Source organism: Panulirus ornatus, chromosome 18, assembly GCF_036320965.1.
Source record: "Panulirus ornatus isolate Po-2019 chromosome 18, ASM3632096v1, whole genome shotgun sequence".
In the NCBI taxonomy this organism is placed as follows: domain Eukaryota; kingdom Metazoa; phylum Arthropoda; class Malacostraca; order Decapoda; family Palinuridae; genus Panulirus; species Panulirus ornatus.
Genome location: NC_092241.1, coordinates 31029164 through 31053067, shown reverse-complemented (window position 1 = coordinate 31053067; position 23904 = coordinate 31029164). Strand labels below are relative to the sequence as shown.

Here is a 23904-nt window from a genome sequence, read left to right as displayed (position 1 = left end):
ATATATATATATATATATATATATATATATATATATATATATATATATATATATATATATATATATATATATATATATATATATATATATATATATAATCACTTGTTGCTTGCGAAACGCACTCAGAAAAAAATAAAATAATCACCATGGTTTGAATGAACATCAGTTGTATATGCTAACTCTTCGATACTGCCTTAGTGAGTAGGTAAGGCCACTTCATAAACAACTGTCAACTTTCTTACGTGAATTCAGTACTCAAACTATCGTTAAAGTATTTCAAAAAAGAGATAAATATTCAGTCTTATTTCACTTTCAAGAAAGTTATTCTGGAGAGTTTTCACTTAATGTCTACCAGTATAAATGCAAAAGCCGTAATGCTTTATATATTGAGAAGACAGAGTCACACCTCAGAACACATAAATAAACGCACTGGGCCATCAGTACAAGCTAAACTGCCTCTCATACCAATACGTAATTACGCTTACGAAAATGACCACCCAATGTTGGCGGCAGGTTCCTCTGTGTTGGCCAGTAGCGCCTCATCCAGTGAATAGTTGATACTGTGTTCCTCATGTCCTGCAGGAAGAGATCCATGATAACAGTGAGGTACGTACGAAACAAGTTTGATTGGATTTAGTTTATCATCGTCCTGTTATTTCAGAGATAAATTTCAGTGTTAGAATAGTCACTTGCTACCCACTGGATTTTGATCTTTGTTAAGATGTATTGCTTTGTTCGTTTACCTACAAATATCGCTACGTTTTGATGTCTTTAATGTAAGACAAGACTGTTGTTGCGCCTGTGTTTAGTATCTATGAGCCACTGTTCCTCATCTTCTTTATGAATCATTTATATCACGATAGAATTTCAATATAATTTTATTCAGGTTACCTTATTAGCTTTACTGGTCATTATGCTTTTATATACAATCATAACGTGGTTATCATATGCATATCATCCTATTCATCTGTACGACCTAATGATGAAGTGATCAACACATTTGCTCATTAAAGCCATTGTGTTTCTTCCACAAATGCAAGGCATGTAAATATATTTACGTAGGCGAGACTGGTTGGTAAATCTGTAATGGAGAAGTGTTACTGACTTCAACTTTCAGTACGTAGGGATGACCAGAAAAATGCGATCGCTGAATATTGTCGTGAAATTCATGACCCCATAGATGTTGAAAATCCCATTATTTTATACCCCTCTGCTAAATCTGTCTTAATTGCTAATATTGAGAACTTTGATTTGTCCCCAGGCAATTTTAAAGCCTATCCTAACATGAACCAAATTATGATGAGAGAAATGACAAAACACGAAAACATAAAAAAAGTCGTTCATGACACACCCAGCTACCCAGGTCAACCCCAGCCACCTGAACCCCCCCTTCTCCAGACCCACCCCCGCCCCCCACCCCTCAATCACTCCCTTAACAAGGGTTACGACCAGACAAAGCAGACAGTGCTTGGCGTAGAAAAACTGGTGTTGGATGGAGGGAATCAAGTGTGATGTTGGGGTTAAGATGGCTTTGTTAAGTACTGGCACCTGATGAGGTGGATCTTCTCCACGAAACATGTCGTGCCACAAGTATAAAAAAAATTACATGTTAAATAGGTAAGATTCACCAGGGCTTGGATGAACATCTTTGGTTCTTTTGGCTTACGTTTCGGTAATTATCACAATTACCGTCAATAAAGCCAATACAGAAAGGATAATATGGAAGTAATACTTACATTATGAGTTTTTTTTGAAAGCATAAAATCTAAAATGTTACTGAGACAATACATGTCATAAAAGCCCAACGAAGATTTAATAATCTATAAAGAATAACGAAAATTAATGATGACTGGCTACCCTACCTTATCTAAAATACCTTAAAACGTGATATATATATATATATATATATATATATATATATATATATATATATATATATATATATATATATATATATATATATATATAATATATATATCGAGGATGTAAGGCATGTGTACGTGTAGGAAGAGAGGAAAGTGATTGGTTCTCAGTGAATGTAGGTTTGCGGCAGGGGTGTGTGATGTCTCCATGGTTGTTTAATTTGTTTATGGATGGGGTTGTTAGGGAGGTAAATGCAAGAGTCCTGGAAAGAGGGGCAAGTATGAAGTCTGTTGGGGATGAGAGAGCTTGGGAAGTGAGTCAGTTGTTGTTCGCTGATGATACAGCGCTGGTGGCTGATTCATGTGAGAAACTGCAGAAGCTGGTGACTGAGTTTGGTAAAGTGTGTGGAAGTAGAAAGTTAAGAGTAAATGTGAATAAGAGCAAGGTTATTAGGTACAGTAGGGTTGAGGGTCAAGTCAATTGGGAGGTGAGTTTGAATGGAGAAAAACTGGAGGAAGTGAAGTGCTTTAGATATCTGGGAGTGGATCTGTCAGCGGATGGAACCATGGAAGCGGAAGTGGATCATAGGGTGGGGGAGGGGGCGAAAATTTTGGGAGCCTTGAAAAATGTGTGGAAGTCGAGAACATTATCTCGGAAAGCAAAAATGGGTATGTTTGAAGGAATAGTGGTTCCAACAATGTTGTATGGTTGCGAGGCGTGGGCTATGGATAGAGTTGTGCGCAGGAGGATGGATGTGCTGGAAATGAGATGTTTGAGGACAATGTGTGGTGTGAGGTGGTTTGATCGAGTAAGTAACGTAAGGGTAAGAGAGATGTGTGGAAATAAAAAGAGCGTGGTTGAGAGAGCAGAAGAGGGTGTTTTGAAATGGTTTGGGCACATGGAGAGAATGAGTGAGGAAAGATTGACCAAGAGGATATATGTGTCGGAGGTGGAGGGAACGAGGAGAAGAGGGAGACCAAATTGGAGGTGGAAAGATGGAGTGAAAAAGATTTTGTGTGATCGGGGCCTGAACATGCAGGAGGGTGAAAGGAGGGCAAGGAATAGAGTGAATTGGAGCGATGTGGTATACAGGGGTTGACGTGCTGTCAGTGGAGTGAATCAAGGCATGTGAAGCGTCTGGGGTAAACCATGGAAAGCTGTGTAGGTATGTATATTTGCGTGTGTGGACGTGTGTATGTACATGTGTATGGGGGGGGGGGGTTGGGCCATTTCTTTCGTCTGTTTCCTTGCGCTACCTCGCAAACGTGGGAGACAGCGACAAAAAAAAAAAAAAAAAAAAAAAAAAAAAAAAAATATATATATATATATATATATATATATATATATATATATATATATATATATATATATATATATATATATATATATATATATATATATATATAACAAATCCCCCAGAGATGATATTTCATAGAATTAATTTCTGCAATTCATATTCAAATACTCTAACGCTCAGTCATACATTCAAAAGCAGTTAGAGAGTTCTACTTAAAATCTTACAAAACTTATCTGAGAACACAATAACGCTGTTGATACCTCATTTTTACTTACTGTGGTTCCGTTCCTGTTTGTGTATGAAACCTTTTGCTATAGACGAAATGTAGATACTACATTTTTGATTTTTAAGTCTTCGAACTAAATTTTTCTTCTGAATTATTTGAACTCTCAATTCAACAACAATGAATTCACCTCGGAAGTGGTAACCACCATTCATTGGCCTTTGCACGAAATTTGTTTCTTTTGTCCCGATTACATATAAACGCAGCTCGATGGTAAGCCAGGCCATGGAAGCATTTTATATATATTCTGATTATCTTAAAGTCCACAATGAAGAAGAATCACTGAAAAAATATCTTACATAGGAACGGCTTTCCTTTAAACTTCTTTAATGTGCATATTGGTACAATAACACCATGCAAATTATTATGTCCATCAGTAAAACCATCAACTGCACTTTGGGATATAATATATTATCCAGTCTTGTTCACGGGGAAAGGCGGTCATATACATGATAAAAAAACTGACTGTATAATTCCGTGAGTTTTTAACGCTAGAGTAATTTTTAAAGCAAGAAATGAAATTTAGTCATTTCTAAATTTCAATATTGTTCTTCTCCGAGATGTAGTCGTCAACTGTCTACCAATATGATAACTGTAATGCTCTCTACATAGGCAAGACGAAACGACGCCTTAGGCGGTCATTACGAACGAACTGTAATGCGGATTTCAGGCTCATGATAACTGACCACCTAGTGTCTGCAGCGAGCTTCTCTCTGCTGGCCAGAAGCTCATCAAACACCGATCTATTAATATTAGAGTTACTCCTGTCCTACAATAACAACACCCACTGTATTAATGATAATGTGGTATTAACAGAACTATTGCGTTTTTAGACAAGTTTTGTTAAGTTTTTAGTAGAATTGTCTAGCTGTTTACTTATGTATTTTCTAACGTTAGAATTTTTAATCATGAACTGTGGAATTTCAATGACTACTATGAAGAGCAGTTTAATTAAGGTAGGATTGTTAGTCCTTACTAATTTTCTTACTCTTTCTAGATAATTCATTTCACGTTGGGTTTTTACACATATTTTTCGAGGATCATTTTAGATTCTATGCCTTCAACAGCCTCTCATAATGAAGTTATTACTTAAATGTAATCCTTTCCTTGTTAGGTCTAATGATGTTATAATTACCTAAACGTAAGCTAGTAACACCAAACCCTGGTGACTATTTTCCTTTACCTATCTATCTATTTACCTATCTATCTATCTTTGAATGACCTGGTATAGTTATCCATATGGTGTATATATCAAAGGTAATTAAATCACTGTTTTATAGATGCTTTTATTGAAAAAATAGACTTATAGGGATTTAGAAAGCTTTTGGTCGATGCCAAAAACACGAGTCAGTAGATCTAGACCTGGACAGCGAATAAATCCCAATGAAAACCGAGACCTGAGAGAGGAAGTTACTGGCGTTAGGGAGATGCCACAGTCATCCTGCGACAGGAGGACGGCTTCCCGCGCCCAGAGTGGAGAGGTGAGTGGGGTGTGTGTGTGTGAGTAAGCTAGGGGTCTCCACACGCAACGCTTACCTCCTTCAAGCACACTAGAAAGGCCATGAGGTGCTATGTATAGGAGTATATGACTGGGTTTCATGAGGTTCTTTCCCGAATATGTGCCTGAAGAAGGAAGGGTCCGGCGGGTCCCTGGCTCAGGTAAGCTCGTGACTTGAGAGTGATGTTTCTTTGGTATCCTAGCTAGAGATCGGTCCGTGCTGCTTTAACACGCACTCAGCTAAAACTAGTCGTCTCCTTGCCCGGAGGGTAACGAGACTTTCAGGGTTGTCCTTGAGTACTTGCTCTCTGCATCATTTCTCTTCCTTCTTACTGCATGAGCTCCTTTTCCTTCTCGCTCTTCGTTCACGTGAAGCGGTGCCGGACAACCATTGCACAGGAGGTGTAGTGACGAGGCTTTTTATATCACAGCTGTCCTGATGAAATCAGACATCTGTATACCAGCTGGAGATGGTGCTACGTGCCGAGGTCTTGCCTCAGGGACGATGAGGAACCAAGGGACGACTGCAACATCCTCAGGCGAGCCGAACTGTTACCGAGGTTACTGTTGTTGGCATTACCACTGTTGATGTTGGTGCCACTGTTGTTCCCACCGCCACTGTTGTTGCCGCCGTTACCGGAGGTGTTATAGTTCCCCATGTCTGTGGAGAGACAACGCCAGTGTAAGGATATCAGGTCAGGAGAGGTTACGATAACACGGCATGTCTGTAAGATACACTCCTAAGTGGACATAACGTAAGGAGAAGCTTAAGACACTGAAAAACATCATTCGAAATACATACCAGAAACAGAATAAGAAGACAAAGCTCACAAAATCAGAGAACGAGGACGAGAACGAAGCCAGTCTAAGAAGAACCAGGAAAAGCAAAAACAAACAAACAAACAAACAACAGCGACTAACACAAAGGAAATGCTTTGACCATCAGGCACAAACTGATGCTTTAGTTTGCTGGTGTTACTGTCTCTTGGCCTTTCGTTTTGGATGACAACTTCGCTTGACTTGTCATTAGATATGACTTAGATATATGTTCGTTACGTGTTACCAAATTTTGACAGAACTAGACAATCGTGGCTACACTAAGAAACGTTCATATTAAATCAACGTTAACTATAAAAAACAAATATAGATGATATTATAGAAAATGAAACGACTTCGACCGGACTTGACTCGCTAGTGTTGATGGAACAGGATTATCCATATGATTCAAAAAATTTTTCTTGTATCTCAACACATCTCGGGAGCATTAGCCACTTTCGGAGTAAGAAAGGCCAATATACATCTGGGAAAGACAGTAAACTTTTGCTTTGAAAAGTATTTGATCCCTACACATGATTTAAGATATGACTTTCATAAAGTATTTCTCAAAATGGCTAAAACAGCGCGTGAAAGACTTGTAATCTGCAAATTATTGATGGGGTAGTTTTTTCGCTCTTAGACAGTGGGAGGAACAAAAAAGAGCATGATATAAAAACTAGACTTGGACCAACTCAACACAATACTCCGACACAACTGGGGATCGACAACGGCAACACAAGGAACCAAAGAAACAACTTACACCAATACTCACAGTTACTTACTGAGGAGGCCTCCGGTGCCATAGCCATAGGCTGGGTACGTGGATGGGTACTGGGTGTACGGCGAGGAGTACGTGTAGTCTGTCATCGACGCTATGCTGGCTGTACCTGGAGAAAACCACAAGGTTTACTGAATATAGAAATTTGGACATGTCACACGTAGGCCAGAAGGTCATTTGCCAAGTGGTTTGAGCTCTTTGGCTTTTCAAGAAGAGCAAATGTACAGGATTGAAGATTAAAGGAAGTCAATGGTAAGGGATGAAAACAGCAGTCGTAGTGTTTTCTTCAACGAGAGCATAAAAGCTGTAGCGTCAGAAGGGGTTCTGCTAGACTATGATTAAAAGAAAATGATTGAATGAACCTGGGTCTGAGGCATCGCCTTAATCATAGTCTATAAGTATGTCAGTAGACTGAAAGACGGCTAGACAAGGGCCAGAACATGTTTATGGCTAAGTCAGCTTTCACATGTCAGGTGAAGCTGAGTGATGACTATTGAGCGGAAGATACTAGAGCGTGAGGGACATGCTAATGTGTCTGATCGCAAAACAGGTTGTGTATTTGATGCATAGATCCTCATACAGTCATTAACATGGGATGATACTACTCATTACCTCATCTAAGAATGCTGAGGGTGTGGGTTATGCAGTCAAGTTTTAATCGAAGCACCATTTCTCTTTCCAAAGACATCCTGATCATTCCCGATAAAAACATGGGTATAGTCGTTATCTGATGATGGTGACATGATTATCTGTAATCAAATGGAAGTCAGTGACAAGTGCCTCTGACTACAACGAGGTGTTATCTGGTGATGGTGACATGATTATATGTAATCAAATGGATGTGAGGGACTAGTCCCTTTGATTGCATTGAGGCGAGAGCTGTGTACTAAGTGATGATCGAATAGTCACCGAGCGAGCGGGCGTTGCCGCTGCCATAAACGGCGCGAAAGAGAGTTGTGTGATACATAGAGTGCCAGGTGTGTACATACCAAGACATGGGCGAGACACAGGTGCTGACATGCAGTAGGATGGGCAGGTGCAGAGGGGCAACGTACCTGAGTAGTGTGTGATGGGTGGAAGGGCGGTGTAGGCTGGATCAGGTATGGCCGCTACCTGGGCGTTCATTGGTGTATGGGCATGCGTTGACGAGTGTTCGTGCGTAGTCGCATGCACTTGCGTGGTTACATAGGTATGATGGGTAGCAGCATGGGCATGTGAGGCCGGCTGGAGGACAGTGAGGGCAGCGGTGCAGGGTGTGTCCGCCTTGAGGGGCGACGAGCAGGGCGCCACTACCAGGTTGTCCAGGGGCGTCACGCTCTCACTTGGGCAGATGGCGGGCGACGCGGACGCTTGCTCCGGGTAGGTGGTGGCCAGGGTGCTGTTGTAGCCGGCGTTGGAGGTAGGCTGGGGGGTACTGAGGGGCGTGTACACGGTGCCTCCTGACGTGCAGACAACAACTGGCCATCACACACACACTTCACTACTGCCATGATCACACATTAGCTACTTTTCACCATGCTCGGGTAAACCAAGAATCCTCCAGAGTTGCTCTTATACTTCAAATGTCTCTCAAATGCTTCACAGAGACAGAGTCTAGTATGAATGTTAGCATGAAGTATGAGGTAACCCTGAGAGTAGTCAAGATATTTGACGACCGAGACGTCATCTGTTTTGTTGAGAGGGATCAACGCAACCTTGGTCTAAGGATTACAGGGATGACTTTGGTCGGCTCCTCCTCAACAAAACGGAAAATGGCAAGCACTATAGTACATCTGGCTTAGCTACAGGATGCGCCCCTAACTACTGATTTCTTAGATACCTGGCGACGTAGCGGCTGAGGTGTGACAACAAGCAAGATACGATCACCTAGTGATGACTCCAGGAGTGAGGTGTGGGGAATGAGCCATACTGGTGATGCACACCTTCCTATGTGTCAGACAACGTGGCCACCGCTGCTCAGGTAGCCTAGATACGAAGCTGACAAAACTATGGACTCCACTCGCTACATGGGCTGCATCCTCTTTCCTACTGTCTACTAGTGCAAAGTGCAGGAGCTACATCAGTGCTCATGTGCTTTGTCTAATTTTTGCGTATTGATTAAAACAATCAAAATCGTTCCTGTCTACTTCAAGCTTAAGTCTTATAACTAGATTTACTCAAAAATCAAATACATGTTGGAATGTTAGTAGAAGCCATTCTTGATCATGCGAGCCTAAACATGGATATTGAACATCCACATTTCTACCATACATGCATTTACTGATGCAGAGAGTGGTTGCGCATGCCAGGCAAAGGAAGGAGCTCACGTCAAGGTTATGTAAGGCTGGTGACTAGTGTTTGCCGGTCTTGCCTAACACTCAGCAAACACCTCTCGTCAAGTGAAACTGAGCAAAAGGCTGACTGACAGAAGCTCATGGTAGATGAAGTTTACTGAAGGTTCGTGAAGTTAGTGTGGTTGAGTGGTAGAGCAGATGGTGGGCGAAGATGATGATTGACTTGGAAGAAGAGATGTGATGGTCATCATAGATTAGCTGTGTGTTAGACGGTTAGCGTGGATGGATTACAAACAGTGTAACTGAGATTAGATGGATTTGTATTAATATTGTTAATGAGTATGACATGAATAACTGTAGAATGAGACTGAAGGAGACCTGATGTGGATGACGTAGAGGAAGTAACTGAGAACATGACTTAGTGCGCGGAATAACGTTTAGTTGACCAAGCGGATGAAATATGCGGGATTTTCACCGTTAGACACGCCAGATTCTGCTACCAACATCTCGTGCATCGTTGCCGTAAAGAACCTGATATACAACATAGACAAACACTTCTCTAGGAGCTCAAAAACGGTTAGATACATTAATGGTGTTAAATAACGACTAAAATATCCAATAGATTTCGTAATAAGACCAGAGAAGACAATGAAATAAAAAGGAAAGGTCTCATAGATATCTAAGTTGACGACCAAAAGATGAGTAAGTCAGACGAAAAGGAAAAGCACTAGTTCGTGATTCGAGATTTTGCCATGAGGAAGAGCTGACTTGTAGCGCCCACCACAAGATGAGAGAGCGAGTGAGAGCATCTTTGAGACTCCTGAATTATCCCTTTAATCATCTAGTTACAATCTAATGAATCACTTAGAGTATATCATATCAATTGTAAAGTAGGAGAGTAAACGACAGGAAATGAAGAACTTCTGGAAGACACGCAAGTGTAGCGAAGATGGTGCTTTGATTCCCACGCAAAGATGACGAGTAAATGCACTTGAGAATGGAAAAATTCCTTGTGATTCTTTCTACTTAATAGCCAAGTTTGTCTTTGCTTCTTTTCCTTTACCTTAAATCGACTGACCGGAATCAGGTTTATGGAAGACATACAATTGCCTGGAACGTTCTGAGCTGTATGCATCACTATAGTTGAAGTATGAAGAAAGAGCTCTGATCGTTTTAAGCATTGATGAATTATTGCAGCAGTGATGGGCCATGACGGTGATAATGATCATACGAATCTGTTCACTGGATTAGACCAGTACCCCCTAAGAGCCACTATCTAGCCATGAATGTGGGGAGTAAAGCGGGATAACGTCAGTAGAGGCGATGGTGCATGTGGTTATGGCCTTACCTTGCTGGTACTGAGAGGCGGTGGTGTCAAGGACCGAAGATGCTGCTAGGACTGGCTTGACGTCTTGCATAGTGATGGGTGTGAGAGGCGTCAATCCACCTGCACTACCTGTCGGAGGCCAGCCAGAAGTAAAGACACTTAGATGTCTGTCTCAAGCAGTTCCGAAAAAGACTCATAACTTTTTTTCCTTTTTTCTGTCGGACTTTATTTTCCGAATATTCTGATCATTCAAAAGTTTTTGAAGCAGCGGACCATCATACCCATCACCATGAACATTAAGACATAAACGAACAACCTCTCCGGGTGGCAACTTACTGCTGGAGATGTGAGGAAGAAGACCTTTGAGAAGTAACTCACCGAGGGAGGTCGGGAGGGGAGGCGAGTAGACGTGACTGTTGTTGGACTGCGTCACTGACATGGTCTCGTAAAGGGCGTCCGTGGAGAGAGAAGCGGCTGACACTGACGGGTAACTGGTCGGGTGTTCCACGAAGGGCTGCACGCTGGTGAAGATTAAGTGGGAGAGTGTAGGTCATTCTAATTCGAGGAGTGGTGCTCTTCGGGTTTTTTATTTCTTACAGTATCCCAACATTCGATAAGAAAGGACTGAGAAAATTGAATATTTCAAAAGAGAGCATAAGTAGCTATTTGGAGAGTAATCTAATTTCAAGGTTAAAAAAGAAAAAAAAGAACGTCCGTGAAAGACAATGTTGGGGACCTGGCTTACCCATAGGGGGAAGCGGTGCTGCCAGGAACTCCTCCTCCAAGTTCGGGTAAGAGAGTTTTCACCTCGTCCTCAATCTTAGGCGTCGACCACTGCTTCGACCACAGCATCTGGCAAGAGATAAGGCCGGTTAACTTGTTGTTGTATGTAATTCTAATGAAGGAAAGTGTTTAGAAACAGTGAAAAAAAGTTCGATGGAGTTTGCATATCATTAAGAGCCTATAGTCTTTAGTATATTAAAGAAAAGAAGATAATTTCTCTCCTGAAGATAGATCATCCAGGGATACAAGGTAAACTGACGACTAATGCTTGGTCAGGCTCATTATTTAGGCAAATGTTCCCGAGTTGGAAAACGGTTTGCACAATCAACGAGGTCAAGTTTAGATACGCGTTTCCCAAAATCATTCAGGAATGATTCTATGCATATGTATAATATGTATGATATAATATGTAATATATAATATCATATACTGTAATATAATATGATGTAATGAAATATGATATAATATGATATAATATAATATGATATGATACAATATAATCTGAGCCACTTCAAAAAATGGCTTTGTCCTTGTCCTTAATCTTAGGCGTCGACCACTGCTTCGACCACAACCAATGATCATCTCTCGAGTCTTCAACGCACCCAAGTTCCCATTGGACTAAACAGGGTTTCAGCCTGTGAACATCATGGGTTTTCCGATGGTTCTCAACGACCAAACTGATTTCGAACGGCCATAGTTTGAAACCCCAGAATCAACCAAAAGAGTACGATAAACATCATGGTGACTCTCAGGGAATACATGGCAAGTAAAATGTTGAAACCTCCTGAGCCGTGCTACCCTCGTGTGTATCCTGAGACTCGAGTAAATGCCCCCGCCTTCCTTCCCACTTCAAAGAAAAAAAAAGTTACAGGTCCATTTTATATTCTCTGGGCAAATGAATACTCGAATATGCAAGTTATATTCATAACAAATGACTAGTATGGTGTTCCAACCGTGAGAAATGAATCTCTCTCTCTCTCTCTCTCTCTTTCTCTCTCTCTCTCTCTCTCTCTCTCTCTCTCTCTCTCTCTCTCTCTCTCTCTCTCTCTCTCTCTGTATGTGTGTGTGTGTGTGTGTGTGTGTGTGTGTGTGTGTGTGTGTGTGTGTGTGTGTGTGATACACAAGCAGCATGTGCTTTTAGTGGCTTCAGATGAAACAATAAAGACAGGTTTTTCATTAAATCATACAAACACACGAAGTGTGTGCCACAGTAAGACATGAAAACAGTAGGAATGTGGGTGTATCACTGGTCCACCTAAGTCGAGCAATAGGAGGATGGAAAGTACATACTGTCCTTAGACGTGGCCGCGAGAGGAGCACTGTCTGGTAGCAGTGGGTCATACGTCGGACGGTGGGAGTGCTGGAGTAGGACGACTGTGATGATAAGGGATCGTCTCCTACTGTCATCACCTAACAGGGTGTACAATCTCCTACTTTCCTTACCACTAAACTGAGTCCTCTACTACGACTACTCCTGTACGGGAACCTTCATCTCCATCGCAACGACTACCCCTGTAAGATATCCTTCATCTCCATCGCAACTGCTGCTACTTTACCACCACCATTACCACCACTAGAACTACCAACGCCATTAAGCAGGAATCTCTGCCATCATGACCACTTTAAGGGATCTTCCACCACAACCTCCATCGTTGGGGATTCTTGTCTTTCACCAACAGTGTCCGGGATCTTCCGCGAGCACAATCATTGTACGTGATCTTCCATTACAGTCACCACTGTAGGAGATTCTCCATCACTACCACCACCACCACCATCGCTGCGCTGGGTCTTCCGTAAACAGTACAATCGAACGTGATTCTGCGTCGCCATCGCCAATGCACTTGGTTCCGCGCCACCGCCACTATTGTAGAGGATTTTTCATCTTAGGCGCCATTGTATGGGTTCCTCCCTCACCTGTTTCATACAAGGTCCTCTGAAACCATTACTGTAGGGGGAATCTCCACTGCTATCAGCGCCACCACTGTATGGGGAATATCTAACATCATTATAACTGTAGGGAAACCTTCTCTACCATTGTGCCTCGAAGGGATTTGAAGTCACCTCCACCACCATAACCATCACTATACGTGAATCTGCCTCACCAACATCACTGCAATAGATCATTCATCACTTATTACTGAACGGGATGATCTTTTACCACCGCCACTATAAAGAAGTCTCCACCTCTTCCTCCTCCGTAAGGTATCCTTCCTCACCACCACCACTGTGAAGGATTCATCGTCGCCGCTAACATAGCAAAGGATCCTCCACCACCACTCCTGTAGGAGATCCTTCCACGCCACCACCGCTGCAAGGGAACCTTCTTCACCACCACCAGAACAAAGAACCCTCCACCACCAACACTCCTGTATGAGGTCCTTCCTCACCACCATCGTAGCAGAGGATCCTCCACCAGCAACGCTGTCATAAACCAAAATGTCTGCGCCATAATTCCAGTCGCTACGATCTCTAGGCAAATAAAAGGCGGAGCAGGAACGCTTGATGACAAATAAAAAAGATCGTAACTCCCTCTTACATCAGCTGCTCCAAGAGATGGAGACTAGGATGGCGCCTCTTGGAATTTCAGAAGAGGTGATAAAGCCTCGAGCTGTCCATCAAATGGAAGGGAATATGATCCAGGAGGTCTGATCATCCGGCCTTAACTGGAGTTTCATGTGAAGATTTGACTAATTAGATTACTGATGACCTTTCCACGACTGGGTTTAAAGGATGAAGGCTCTTTTGCTCTGTTCATTTGCGTCGTTAACATGTATCATTGTTTTAACTTTGTTGCTTTTTTATGCTAGGACATCAAGGCCTTCACTCCTTTTCTTTTCTCTACGAACAAAACCGTTCCGTTTTCGGCCGTAAGTTGTTGTCGGACGCGGTGGGAACTTTGCTCAGTTTTACATAAACATTATCTGTCCAAGAAAAAGAAGAATTCATTATAAATCGAACATGTTCAGCTGCCTGAAGAAGAAGAAGAAGAAAAAAAAAAAAGAACCCGTCGAAAATGTTAAGCAAACTCCAGAGCCCACATCTTGTGTCATTTTGTCGAGTATTTGCATTCAGTGGATCTCCAGCTTCTCTATTGTCTTTAGATGAAGGCTACTCTTTCCTTGTGCTTCGATAATGTCCTCTGCCAAGATTCATGCACGAGTTATGTCAACATGTCAGAGTATTGGACCTTGACCTTTGAATGTAAAAAAACAAACCACTTCTAATACCATTGCTAGTACTACTACTACTACTACTACTACCATTGCTACTATTGCTACCACTACTACTACTACTACTACTACAACTACTACTACTACTACTACTACTACTACTACTGCTACTACCATTGCTACTACTGCTACCACTACTACTGCTACTACTACTACTACTACTACTACCATTGCTACTATTGCTACCACTACTACTACTACTACTACTACTACTACTACTACTACTGCTACTACTACTACTACTACTACTACTACTACTACTACTACTACTACTACTACTACTACTATTGCTACCACTACTACTACTACTACTACTACTACCATTGCTACTATTGCTACCACTACTACTACTACTACTACTACTATTGCTACCACTACTACTACTACTACTACTACTACTACTACTACTACTACTACTACTGCTACTACTACTACTACTACTACTACTACTACTACTACTACGATTGCTACTATTGCTACCACTACTACTACTACTACTACTACTACTACTACTACTACTACTGCTACTACTACTACTACTACTACTACTACTACTACTACTACTACTACTACTACCATTGCTACTATTGCTACCACTACTACTACTACTGCTACTACTACTACTACTACTACTACTACTACTACTACTACTATTGCTACCACTACTACTACTACTACTACTACTACTACTACTACTACTACTACTACTACTATTACTCACATTAGTATAGAGGGGGTCGGTGTTGTACTGAGTTCTGGGGCGTTTGAGGTCATCCTCCTGCTGGCTGGTCATGTCTCGGTGTTCATCTGGAAGCAGAGGAAGATGTCTCATATCTGAGCAACAGACTTAAAGCAACTGCAACGGTGACCAGACTGGTCAATAGCCGCTTTGATATCTTGGGCAGCAAATTAAGTGGACAGTAACGGTGTCATGACAAGACAATAGACTCAAGAATATAAAGACACTGTTGAAATGGAGCATCAGGCCTACAGGAGACTAACAGTGTGATGATGGCACAAGGCATTAGTTTTAAGTGGTGGGTGAGAGGGGAAAGAAGGCAGTATGAGCACAATAGCTTCGCAGACCAGTAGATAACTTTATTATTTCGATCATCATCCAGACACCACACACATAGATTTTTTCTTTTCTTCCTCTCTCTCTCTCTCTCTCTCTCTCTCTCTCTCTCTCTCTCTCTCTCTCTCTCTCTCTCTCTCTCTCTCTCTCTCTCTCTCTCTCACTATTTGTCACAGTTCATATTTTTCTCTTTAGAGAGACGACGTCACTTCTGCTATCAATACTGTCTCATGTACGACTTTCCCTACTCCGCCTCTCCTCTTTGCCCCTCATTTCATCCGATGGTTGTAGGATTACTTCACTCACAGCGCGACGGTATCAGGATTTCTAGTACGACATGCCATTTCGTCAGTTTGCCGTGGTTTTAGCGAACAGGTATGCGTAATGGATGATAAAACTAGTTGAAATGTGACCTTCTATACGTGAGGATAAGTGGTTTCCCCCCAAAAAAAATTGGTTAATTTTCTTGCGTGTGTGTGTGTGTGTGTGTGTGTGTGTGTGTGTGTGTGTGTGTGTGTGAGTGTGTGTGTGCGCGTGAGTGTGTGTGTGTGTGTGTGTGTGTGTGTGTGTGTGTGTGTGTGTTCATGTGTGTGTTCTTGCGTGCACAAGTTCATCTGTGTAGGTATTGAAGTAAATGCGCAAAAACTAAGAATGATGGGATAGAGAGAGAGAGAGAGAGAGAGAGAGAGAGAGAGAGAGAGAGAGAGAGAGAGAGAGAGAGAGAGAGAGAGAGAGAGGGAGAGATCCACAGCGACACCGAAATATAGCAGTTCATTCAGTGTGACACAACCCCAAACCAACTGAAACTCGCTGTAATTCGTTCAGTGTATTTTGAATTATTTTCATATCCCGTTTTCTGTCTATCTAATAGCTTGTGATGAGCAGAAATTAGTTTTCAGGGATATAGTAGCACGTGTTAGTCATCAAGACGTTAGGGTAGATCTGTGATGGCCTTTGAGAGCTTCATTCAACCTTAAGAGTTCTTGTGGCATGTTATTAAACTTCTCCAGACTCCCAGGAGTGATTTTGTCACTCTGTCTCGCTGTTCAACATATTGGGAAACATTTGTGTCATATGACTTAGTTTATGTCAGTGGAATCCACTCTCAAGTAAAACACATTCATGTGCTTGAACACAGCGTATCGTAAGAACATTAAGGAAATTGAGTTAACCCATACATCATATTTGATATAGAGTTAAGGGATATAACCTTTTACTCCATCTAGCATGACCTGAGTAGTCACACACACACACACACACACACACACACACACACACACACACACACACACACAAACGGGCATCTGTGATGTAGTGGTTAAGGTTACGGACCCGGGTCGACCCCGCATGTGTTCGAAACCTGGTCGTGGCAGTCGGCCCACAGTCAAGGTATTTATTCTTCCTCAAGGCTGGTCGATAAATGGGCACTTGGCGTAGGCTGGGGTTTATGTGTGTGTATAAATTCATAGGAGTACAGATATGGTACATATGTACGAGTTCAAAAGACGGGGAAAATTAGCATAGCATTTTCTCCCCGCAACACATAAATAGTAATTATAAATGATAACCACACACACACACTGGCTAAGATAGAGATGGAAGAAGTACAGAATAGATGCTCAGAAGACAAATATTCTTGGCAGAAGTGCTTCATGCCATACATATCGCTTGAACCATTATGGGAATCATTTGGGATCAATATGTGTCCTTACCACAGGTTGAGCTGTTTCAGAAACCATTTTCGTTTTCAACCGCAAGTTGCACCTGTAATACATTTATGTCTTTTTTTTTTTTTTTGTATTTTCACAAGCGGGCGTACACACATACATAAAACCACATAAACGCTATATACACTCACGTTCATATCAGTGACTACAAACATGCATTCACGCTCCCATTTTGGCACAAACGACAGCGTTCGTGCCAGGGAAACAAAGCAACAGTTACAGCAGGACAGCAATTGGCTGTGTCACTTCGGCTACATTGTCTATCCGGAATCGCTAATCTATTCTCCTTGATACCAGACTAGATGGCAGAAAGATATAATGTAATACGAAATGGTAAAGAAATATATCCTTTCATGTTCACCGGATGATGGAGGAGGGAAGATGGAAGATCAGTGTATTTCCGATAATCTTATATCAAGTTTATGATGAGAAAAAGATGATTAACTCACTGATCCCGTTCACTTACGCTTTAAGATATATATGGACGTTAAGAAATGATTGTGACCTTGGTTACAGTTTTCCTTAAACGAATTACACTTCTCTCCATGTTCTACACTCTCTAGATGCCCGACCCACTTTATTGGGTAACTGCAGAAACTTTTAATCGAAACCACTTTGAGAATCCTGAAGCAAAGTGAAAGGCGAGACAATGTATTAGCGCTTGTTCGGAGCCATTTCCCGGTGGGTAACGGACGACGTACCCGTTTCCCGTAGATACAACTTCATAAGATTGTCACTCACCCTCGACCAATCTCCATACGGTCCTTCTCATAAGAATATTTGCTCCTGTTCGTATTCACCTTTAATTCCTAGTTTAGCCATTATCTACTGCTCAGTCCCTCGATTTCCCCCTCTTTTCTCTCACTCTTAACGATCAGTTTCTCATTTGTCTCCTGTTTCCCCGCCTCGACTCCTCGTTAACCTGCTTTCATCTCTTTCCACTCCTTCCCTCCCCTTGCCTTGCTGGCATAGGGCCCATCTTTTAATGAGACAATCTGTTGACTGTTCCTATGGTTACTTCGCCTCACCGTGCTGCCCGACCAGTTAATTACTGACATTTCTAACCGTAGGATGGAAATCTCGGAAGGCACGATAGCTTTTATTGGAGTCCAAATGTTAATCCATCAATCAAAGACGTCGATGACTGACTATATGTCTGTGTCGCAAGCTCATGCCACATCAATTGTTCATCTCTTTGATGTTTTCTTTCGTGTAGAATGGTGTTGATTGTGATCTTCAATATATGATTCTGCGCGTGATATGCAACTTTAACAACATTACGTAGTGATGTCTTTTTTTATTTTGTTAATTATCTAAGCTTCTTGGTAATCTCTCATTGACATACAGTTACACAATATCAACTGCGCCAGCATGTAATCCTTCTTGAGGTGAATACTTATTGATTCAGTGGAGATATTTCAGAGATGCAAACTGCTGCTATCAAATGATAAATTCTTGCATCTCTGTCAATATGGAAATTTCGAAGTTGATTATGATTATAATGATCATGGAATTTACAGTATCAAACATTTTCTGCTGAGATATGTAATCATCCACTTAAAAGAGTAGAAAAGATGTCAATAGCATCTAAGATGCGACCTCTATACCCACATAAAAGTCGATCGTGACTCTACAGGAAGGTCTAGCTAAAGTTAACGGGGGATGGTGGAGTGGCTGATAGAGAGGAGGGCGATGGAGGAGGAGGAAGGATGGTTTAATGGAGAGAGGGCGGAAGGGATGAGAGAGGAGGAAGGAACGACGAAGAATAAAGAGCCATAAATAGAAACAAAAAATAAGTGAAGAAAACGAGTTATGCAGTGGAATGATTGCTTAAGGTGAAAGATGAAGCTAATGTCAAGCTTAAGTGTAAAGTACAGATAAAACAAACTGTCAGCTTTATTACTCAGCTAATTGGAGATAAAGGCTTCACCGGTGACCCTGTACAAGAAAGAGGATGAAAGAAGAGAAGACACGAATCAAGCAGGAAAAGGGAGATGGTCGACGCCGAGTGGGTGAGCAGTGAGGGGATGGATGACCAAAGGATGCAAGAGGAGAGGGAAGCTAGATTTTCCACCAAGAGGCCGCCGGGTGGGAGTTGGCAGCCGACACAAGACGGAACTTAAAACACTGGTGATGGAAAGGCAGAGAGAGACGAAAAAAAAAAAATGCTCCTGAACCCGAAGAGGGGTTGGACGAGAAAAGAAATAGAAAGCGAAGCATTTTCACCAAAGGAGGTCTGGAGGCGGAGGGTCTACAACCACGTTACCCCAGTGGGTACAGTTGCCAAGTCCTCTGTCCACTCCTTCCAGTGAAGAGACTTTGGTTCTATCCTCTGCCCCACCATGACATCATTTTTCCTCAGTGTTATCCAAGGTCGTCATCATTTTGACCAGCAACAACAGCACTGCGTTAATTCTCGTCGTCATTATCATAAAACTGTTATCAACTGCAAGTAGAAAGAATAGCGGCAGTCTCAGCTACATCTATCAGCAGTGATGATACGAACAGTCGTGGACAAAGTAGTAACCCAAATAACTGATGTGACATCATTGTTAACAACGGGGGAAAAACAGAAGAAAAAAATATCACCGAAAAGTTATGCATCTAAAAACAATTACAGAAATAGTGCGGCTAGAAGTGAAGATTATAGTGACTGTGTCTATGAAGCTAATGGGGACATAAGTAACACAAGTTGTAGAAGCATCAGGAGCAGGAGCAGTGCTAATAGCATCAGTAGTGGCAGGAACATCGGCAACAACAAGAGCAGCAGTAGCATCTCCATCAGCGTCTCCATCAGGCCAGCTGACGACCGTGTTTTTCCCTCATCACCAAAGTCATCCCAGAAGTGGAGCACTTCATTTCCCGGGTCGTCTTCCGTCCCTGTAAAACCCACCATCTTCTTCCAGTAATTAAGGTTCCAGCGATGCGCTTTCCCTCACCTCTGCAACTTTGTTTTCTTGTTCTCCGCCTCCAGCGGTCTAGTTTTGCCGATTTCTTTGTTTTCATCATCGTTAACGATTCTCAACATTTCACTTTCCTACACTCAGCTCGAAATGACTAAATTCCTGCTACCTTTATCATCTCATTTCTCTCCTGGTCAGTCTTTAAAAACAGCATTTTTTTCTAGGATTTTATTTTCTTTCATTTAATTACCTTTCTAAAACCTTCATCCAAACCTCTCCCTTACAGTAAAGTATCCTTCTTCACCCCTGCTTAGCAACCAAGTTTCTTTCTATCTTATTCTTTCCCGTTCATCCCTTTCCCTCTATAACCCTACGGGACACGATATAGGAGGGAATTTGATGTGCTAGAGGAGTGACGAAAGTGTATTAGCCTCAAGATTACACAGACATAAGGTGTCTATGGAGTTGAAGCTGCTGCCATCTCTTTGGTAATGGTTATTCAACGACAAATGAAGTTAATTGGTAATTCATTTTTTGTTTTCCGCTGCATATTTTTACTAAAGCAGGAATTAAGATTGAAATTGTGTTACCCTATGCAAAAAATTATCCAAACAGATTTAGAGATATACAAATAGGGCAACACATAAAAACACACACAAAAACCTTTCACGAACACACGTATGCAAAACACAAACACAAATCTCTTTCCCCTCCGCCCCACACACAGGACCCATCGTAGTGTAGTGGTTAACGGTGTGGTATACGAATCTTTCAGGCCTTTGTTTGAGTATCTGAAAGAGCAACCGGTTCATAGTCAACCCAGCTGCTAATCCTCTTCTTTAGGGTTGGTCGTTGAAAATAGGTACCTGTCTTTTTTTTACACACACACACACACACACACACACACACACACACACACACACACACACACACACACACTGGAGGAAGGCTGGAAGTGGCAGAGAGCGCAGGGATAAGGAAATACAAATGGTCATTGGATGAGCTCCGGAAGTCGCTGGGAGGGCGCAGAGGCCAGGGGCGAGGCTGTTGACGTCTTTATCCTCCCTCCCTCACGACGTCATTTTCGCACCAAGCCTCTCATGCACTTCCTCACACCACGTGCCTCACCCTCTTACTCTTTCCTATGGCTTACGTACAAGTCTCTGCCTCCTTTTCATTGCTGGTGTTGTTTAACGTTCCAGTTTCTAACGCATCTTCTCATAAGAGATGAAAAGATTTTCTTTCCATTTTTCTCCATGTTGAAAACTCAAAGTCTTATCTATTTTCTTCAGTAACAAACGCTTATGGTCTTCTATGGTATATAACTAGTCTTTCGGTCATTACTTAGACAACATTTTTCAAATATATATCGTCACCATTATGAGAATCTCTCTCTCTAAAGCCACTTTCCTTTGATGGCTCTGTAATAACACTATGTAGCTCACTAAAGAAAATCGGTCGCACCTTAGTATTGTGATCCATCTCTGTATTTCACTAGTAGCTAAGTGTACTTCCAAGAAACTGGGAGTCCTGTTTAAGTGCCATAAGTTTTTCGGATCTGAACAGCTGCTCCGCGTATACAAAGGGTTGGTTCGGCTTGGTACAGAACATTGTCATCATATTTAGGAAGGTTCTAACCCTAAATACTTACGGTACTTAAAAGAGTCGAGTCTAAGGCAATCCAGGATATGGACTTTCCAAATCATGACTCATAATTTGGCCCATTTATCTAGACACCACGGTGCTCGTTTTCTTGCCTCATTTCATAGAAATTACTTTGGTTTCTGCCCTTAGGAGTTGGCTCCTTACATACCCCAGCTATTAGACAACGTATTATTCGGCAAGCTAATGTGAACCTTGATAACTGTGTGGCCGTTGGTAATTATTGGGTGGGCCGTTGTGATGTCTATTTCTTTCCTAACCCCGCAGTGTTCTGGAACTTTTATCTTCTTATCTTTCTTAGAATAGTCATTACAAGTCCCTTTTCAAAAGGGAGGTTTTTCATCCTCCCCCAAAACTCATATTACTCCTCGGTTTTTCTCTTTGCTTTACTGCCTCCTTAGCCCTGTGAAGTAAGGCCTGGCGTCAATAGTGACTTTTATCCGTGACTTTAGTCTTTAACATAAACCATGAAAGAAAATTATGATAACGCTCAAAAACTTAGCGTTATAATCAGTGAACTGTAGCACTGCTATGTCTTTCTTGGTACTCTGTTATTACTTGCTTTCGTGTTGACCCGGAGCCTGATTGTATCATCCTTCTAATGCATAACTTCCCACCTTCCCTCAAGGTATATTATCCGTGTTTCTTCAAATGCAATCAACCATAATGGTCGATAGCATTTAGCATCCTCCCTCAACTGTCTTCATACATTATCCAAAACCAAAACGAGAAGAAGAAAAGTTTGTGGATACTTCAAACTCCCGCGTACTCTTGTATCAAGTAGCCTAGAGGACAATCTACGTTGGTACTGGAGCAATGTCCACTAACGTATGAAGTTTCTGAGGCACTATGAAGCGAGAGGATGGCTCAGAAGATCTCGGTGGAGATACACGAGAGGACAAAGTTTGAGCTCATAATCTAGGCTCCGCGGGTGACAGTGTTGGCCCTGGGTCAGTGAAGTGATGTGATGCAGGGTAGATAATGAGGAGACTAGATGTGGATGAAAGTCTGACAAATGAGGAGGTACTTGGAAGAAGGATTAGCGAGACAAACGGAGGAAAGGCTTAGGGAGATGAAATGGCAGCGTTATTCTAAAATGAGTAAGAAAGAGATACAATTGATATCATACAAGGGTGATAACCGTATTATCAGAAAAAAGGTGCTTTTCATTGTGTTTTTTCAAAGAAAATACCTGAGAAAATATCCCCTCATATCTTCCAAGGCCCCCACTAATCTATCTTAAGTAACGAGAAATATGTATCATATGTTGACCTACCCATAACCAGAGTCGAATGTAACTACAAAATGGCACCGATTGAGATCATTTCTTCTCAGACTCTGAGAGACATTCTTAACCAACTGCATGAAAAGTAGCGACATGAAGGAGCGATCCATATCTAGGCATTCACTGATTGACACAGTGTTGCGACGGAACACAAACGAAAATTTAACCACTCCAACCACTAACATCATACTAATGTCAGTGTGAACGGCCGGTGATAATGGACTATGTAGTAAGATCATCTACACAAAAGATCACCCGTCCGTCCTCGACAAATTTATCATGAAATCCACCTACATACACCAAGATGGAAACACTGGCAAGTGTCGCTGATCACTCATTAAGCACGTGTGTAATTACCCAGCTATCGCCTAATTTGCATATAAAGCGGCGGGAAGGACGGCACTATATCACAGTGGGCTGTTAGGGACACAGGCCGAAGGCATTAGCATGACTTTCAACCTTTAGCCCTCAGTAATTCACTGGTGTTATGTCTTCTCGCTGTTTATTACCCCGCTCTCACAACGCAGTTATGTATTACGCCTGACGGGTGGGGTCTCTAGGTACAGAGGTCACAAAAAACTGTAGAGTTAATTTAGGGTTCAGTTTTACTACAGATGTAGATAGGAAGTTTCACTTTGAAGTTCAGAGTAGATAGGAAGTTTCACTTTGAAGTTCAGAGAACATTCTGTCGTACTGAGGGTTAAGGATTAGGAGATGGGTAATGGACTGGTGAGTTTACCGGCCACCTAGCGATGGGGTTCCTGAAGAAAACTTGATGTTTTCTTTCATTTGCCAGGGAGAGAGTGGAGGATATCCGCCGCTATAGTTTTGTAACCAGCGCTGACTTTACAGTCTAGGCGATAGAGCAGGTGATGAAACAGAACATTTCATACATTATCAGAATGTATATATATATATATATTAGAATCCCTATCTTTTACCAGAAATTATTCATTACGATATAATCTTCCAATTTCTTTAATGATAGCAATTGCTATACGAAAAGTAATCGTAGAAAAATTTCCTTTGGTAAGTTTTCAAAACAGGTGACTTTAGAAAGAAAAAAAAATTATTCGCTTTGGTAGACCTCTAAAGGGAATATGC

At 41.7% G+C, this 23904-nt stretch overlaps 1 protein-coding gene across 7 annotated transcripts in view; it reads right to left on the bottom strand.

Annotated features, from left to right (window-relative positions):
* Positions 1-4727: 4727 nt before the first annotated feature.
* The window catches only part of LOC139755020 (paired box protein Pax-2-B-like), a 146759-nt gene continuing 127582 nt past the window's right edge, over positions 4728-23904 (bottom strand). For 4 of the 7 annotated variants that reach the window (XM_071672947.1, XM_071672946.1, XM_071672950.1 and 1 more), the window contains 7 exons: positions 14870-14955; positions 10881-10987; positions 10514-10656; positions 10157-10264; positions 7591-7974; positions 6540-6644; positions 4728-5602 (listed from right to left, as the gene is read on the bottom strand). In XM_071672947.1, coding sequence (XP_071529048.1) covers positions 5418-5602; positions 6540-6644; positions 7591-7974; positions 10157-10264; positions 10514-10656; positions 10881-10987; positions 14870-14955 — 1118 coding nt within the window. In that variant the 3' untranslated portion in view covers positions 4728-5417. Of the gene's footprint in view, positions 5603-6529; positions 6645-7590; positions 7975-10156; positions 10265-10513; positions 10657-10880; positions 10988-14869; positions 14956-23904 lie in introns of all 7 variants that reach the window. The other 3 variants (XM_071672949.1, XM_071672951.1, XM_071672952.1) reach the window with 3 other exon arrangements.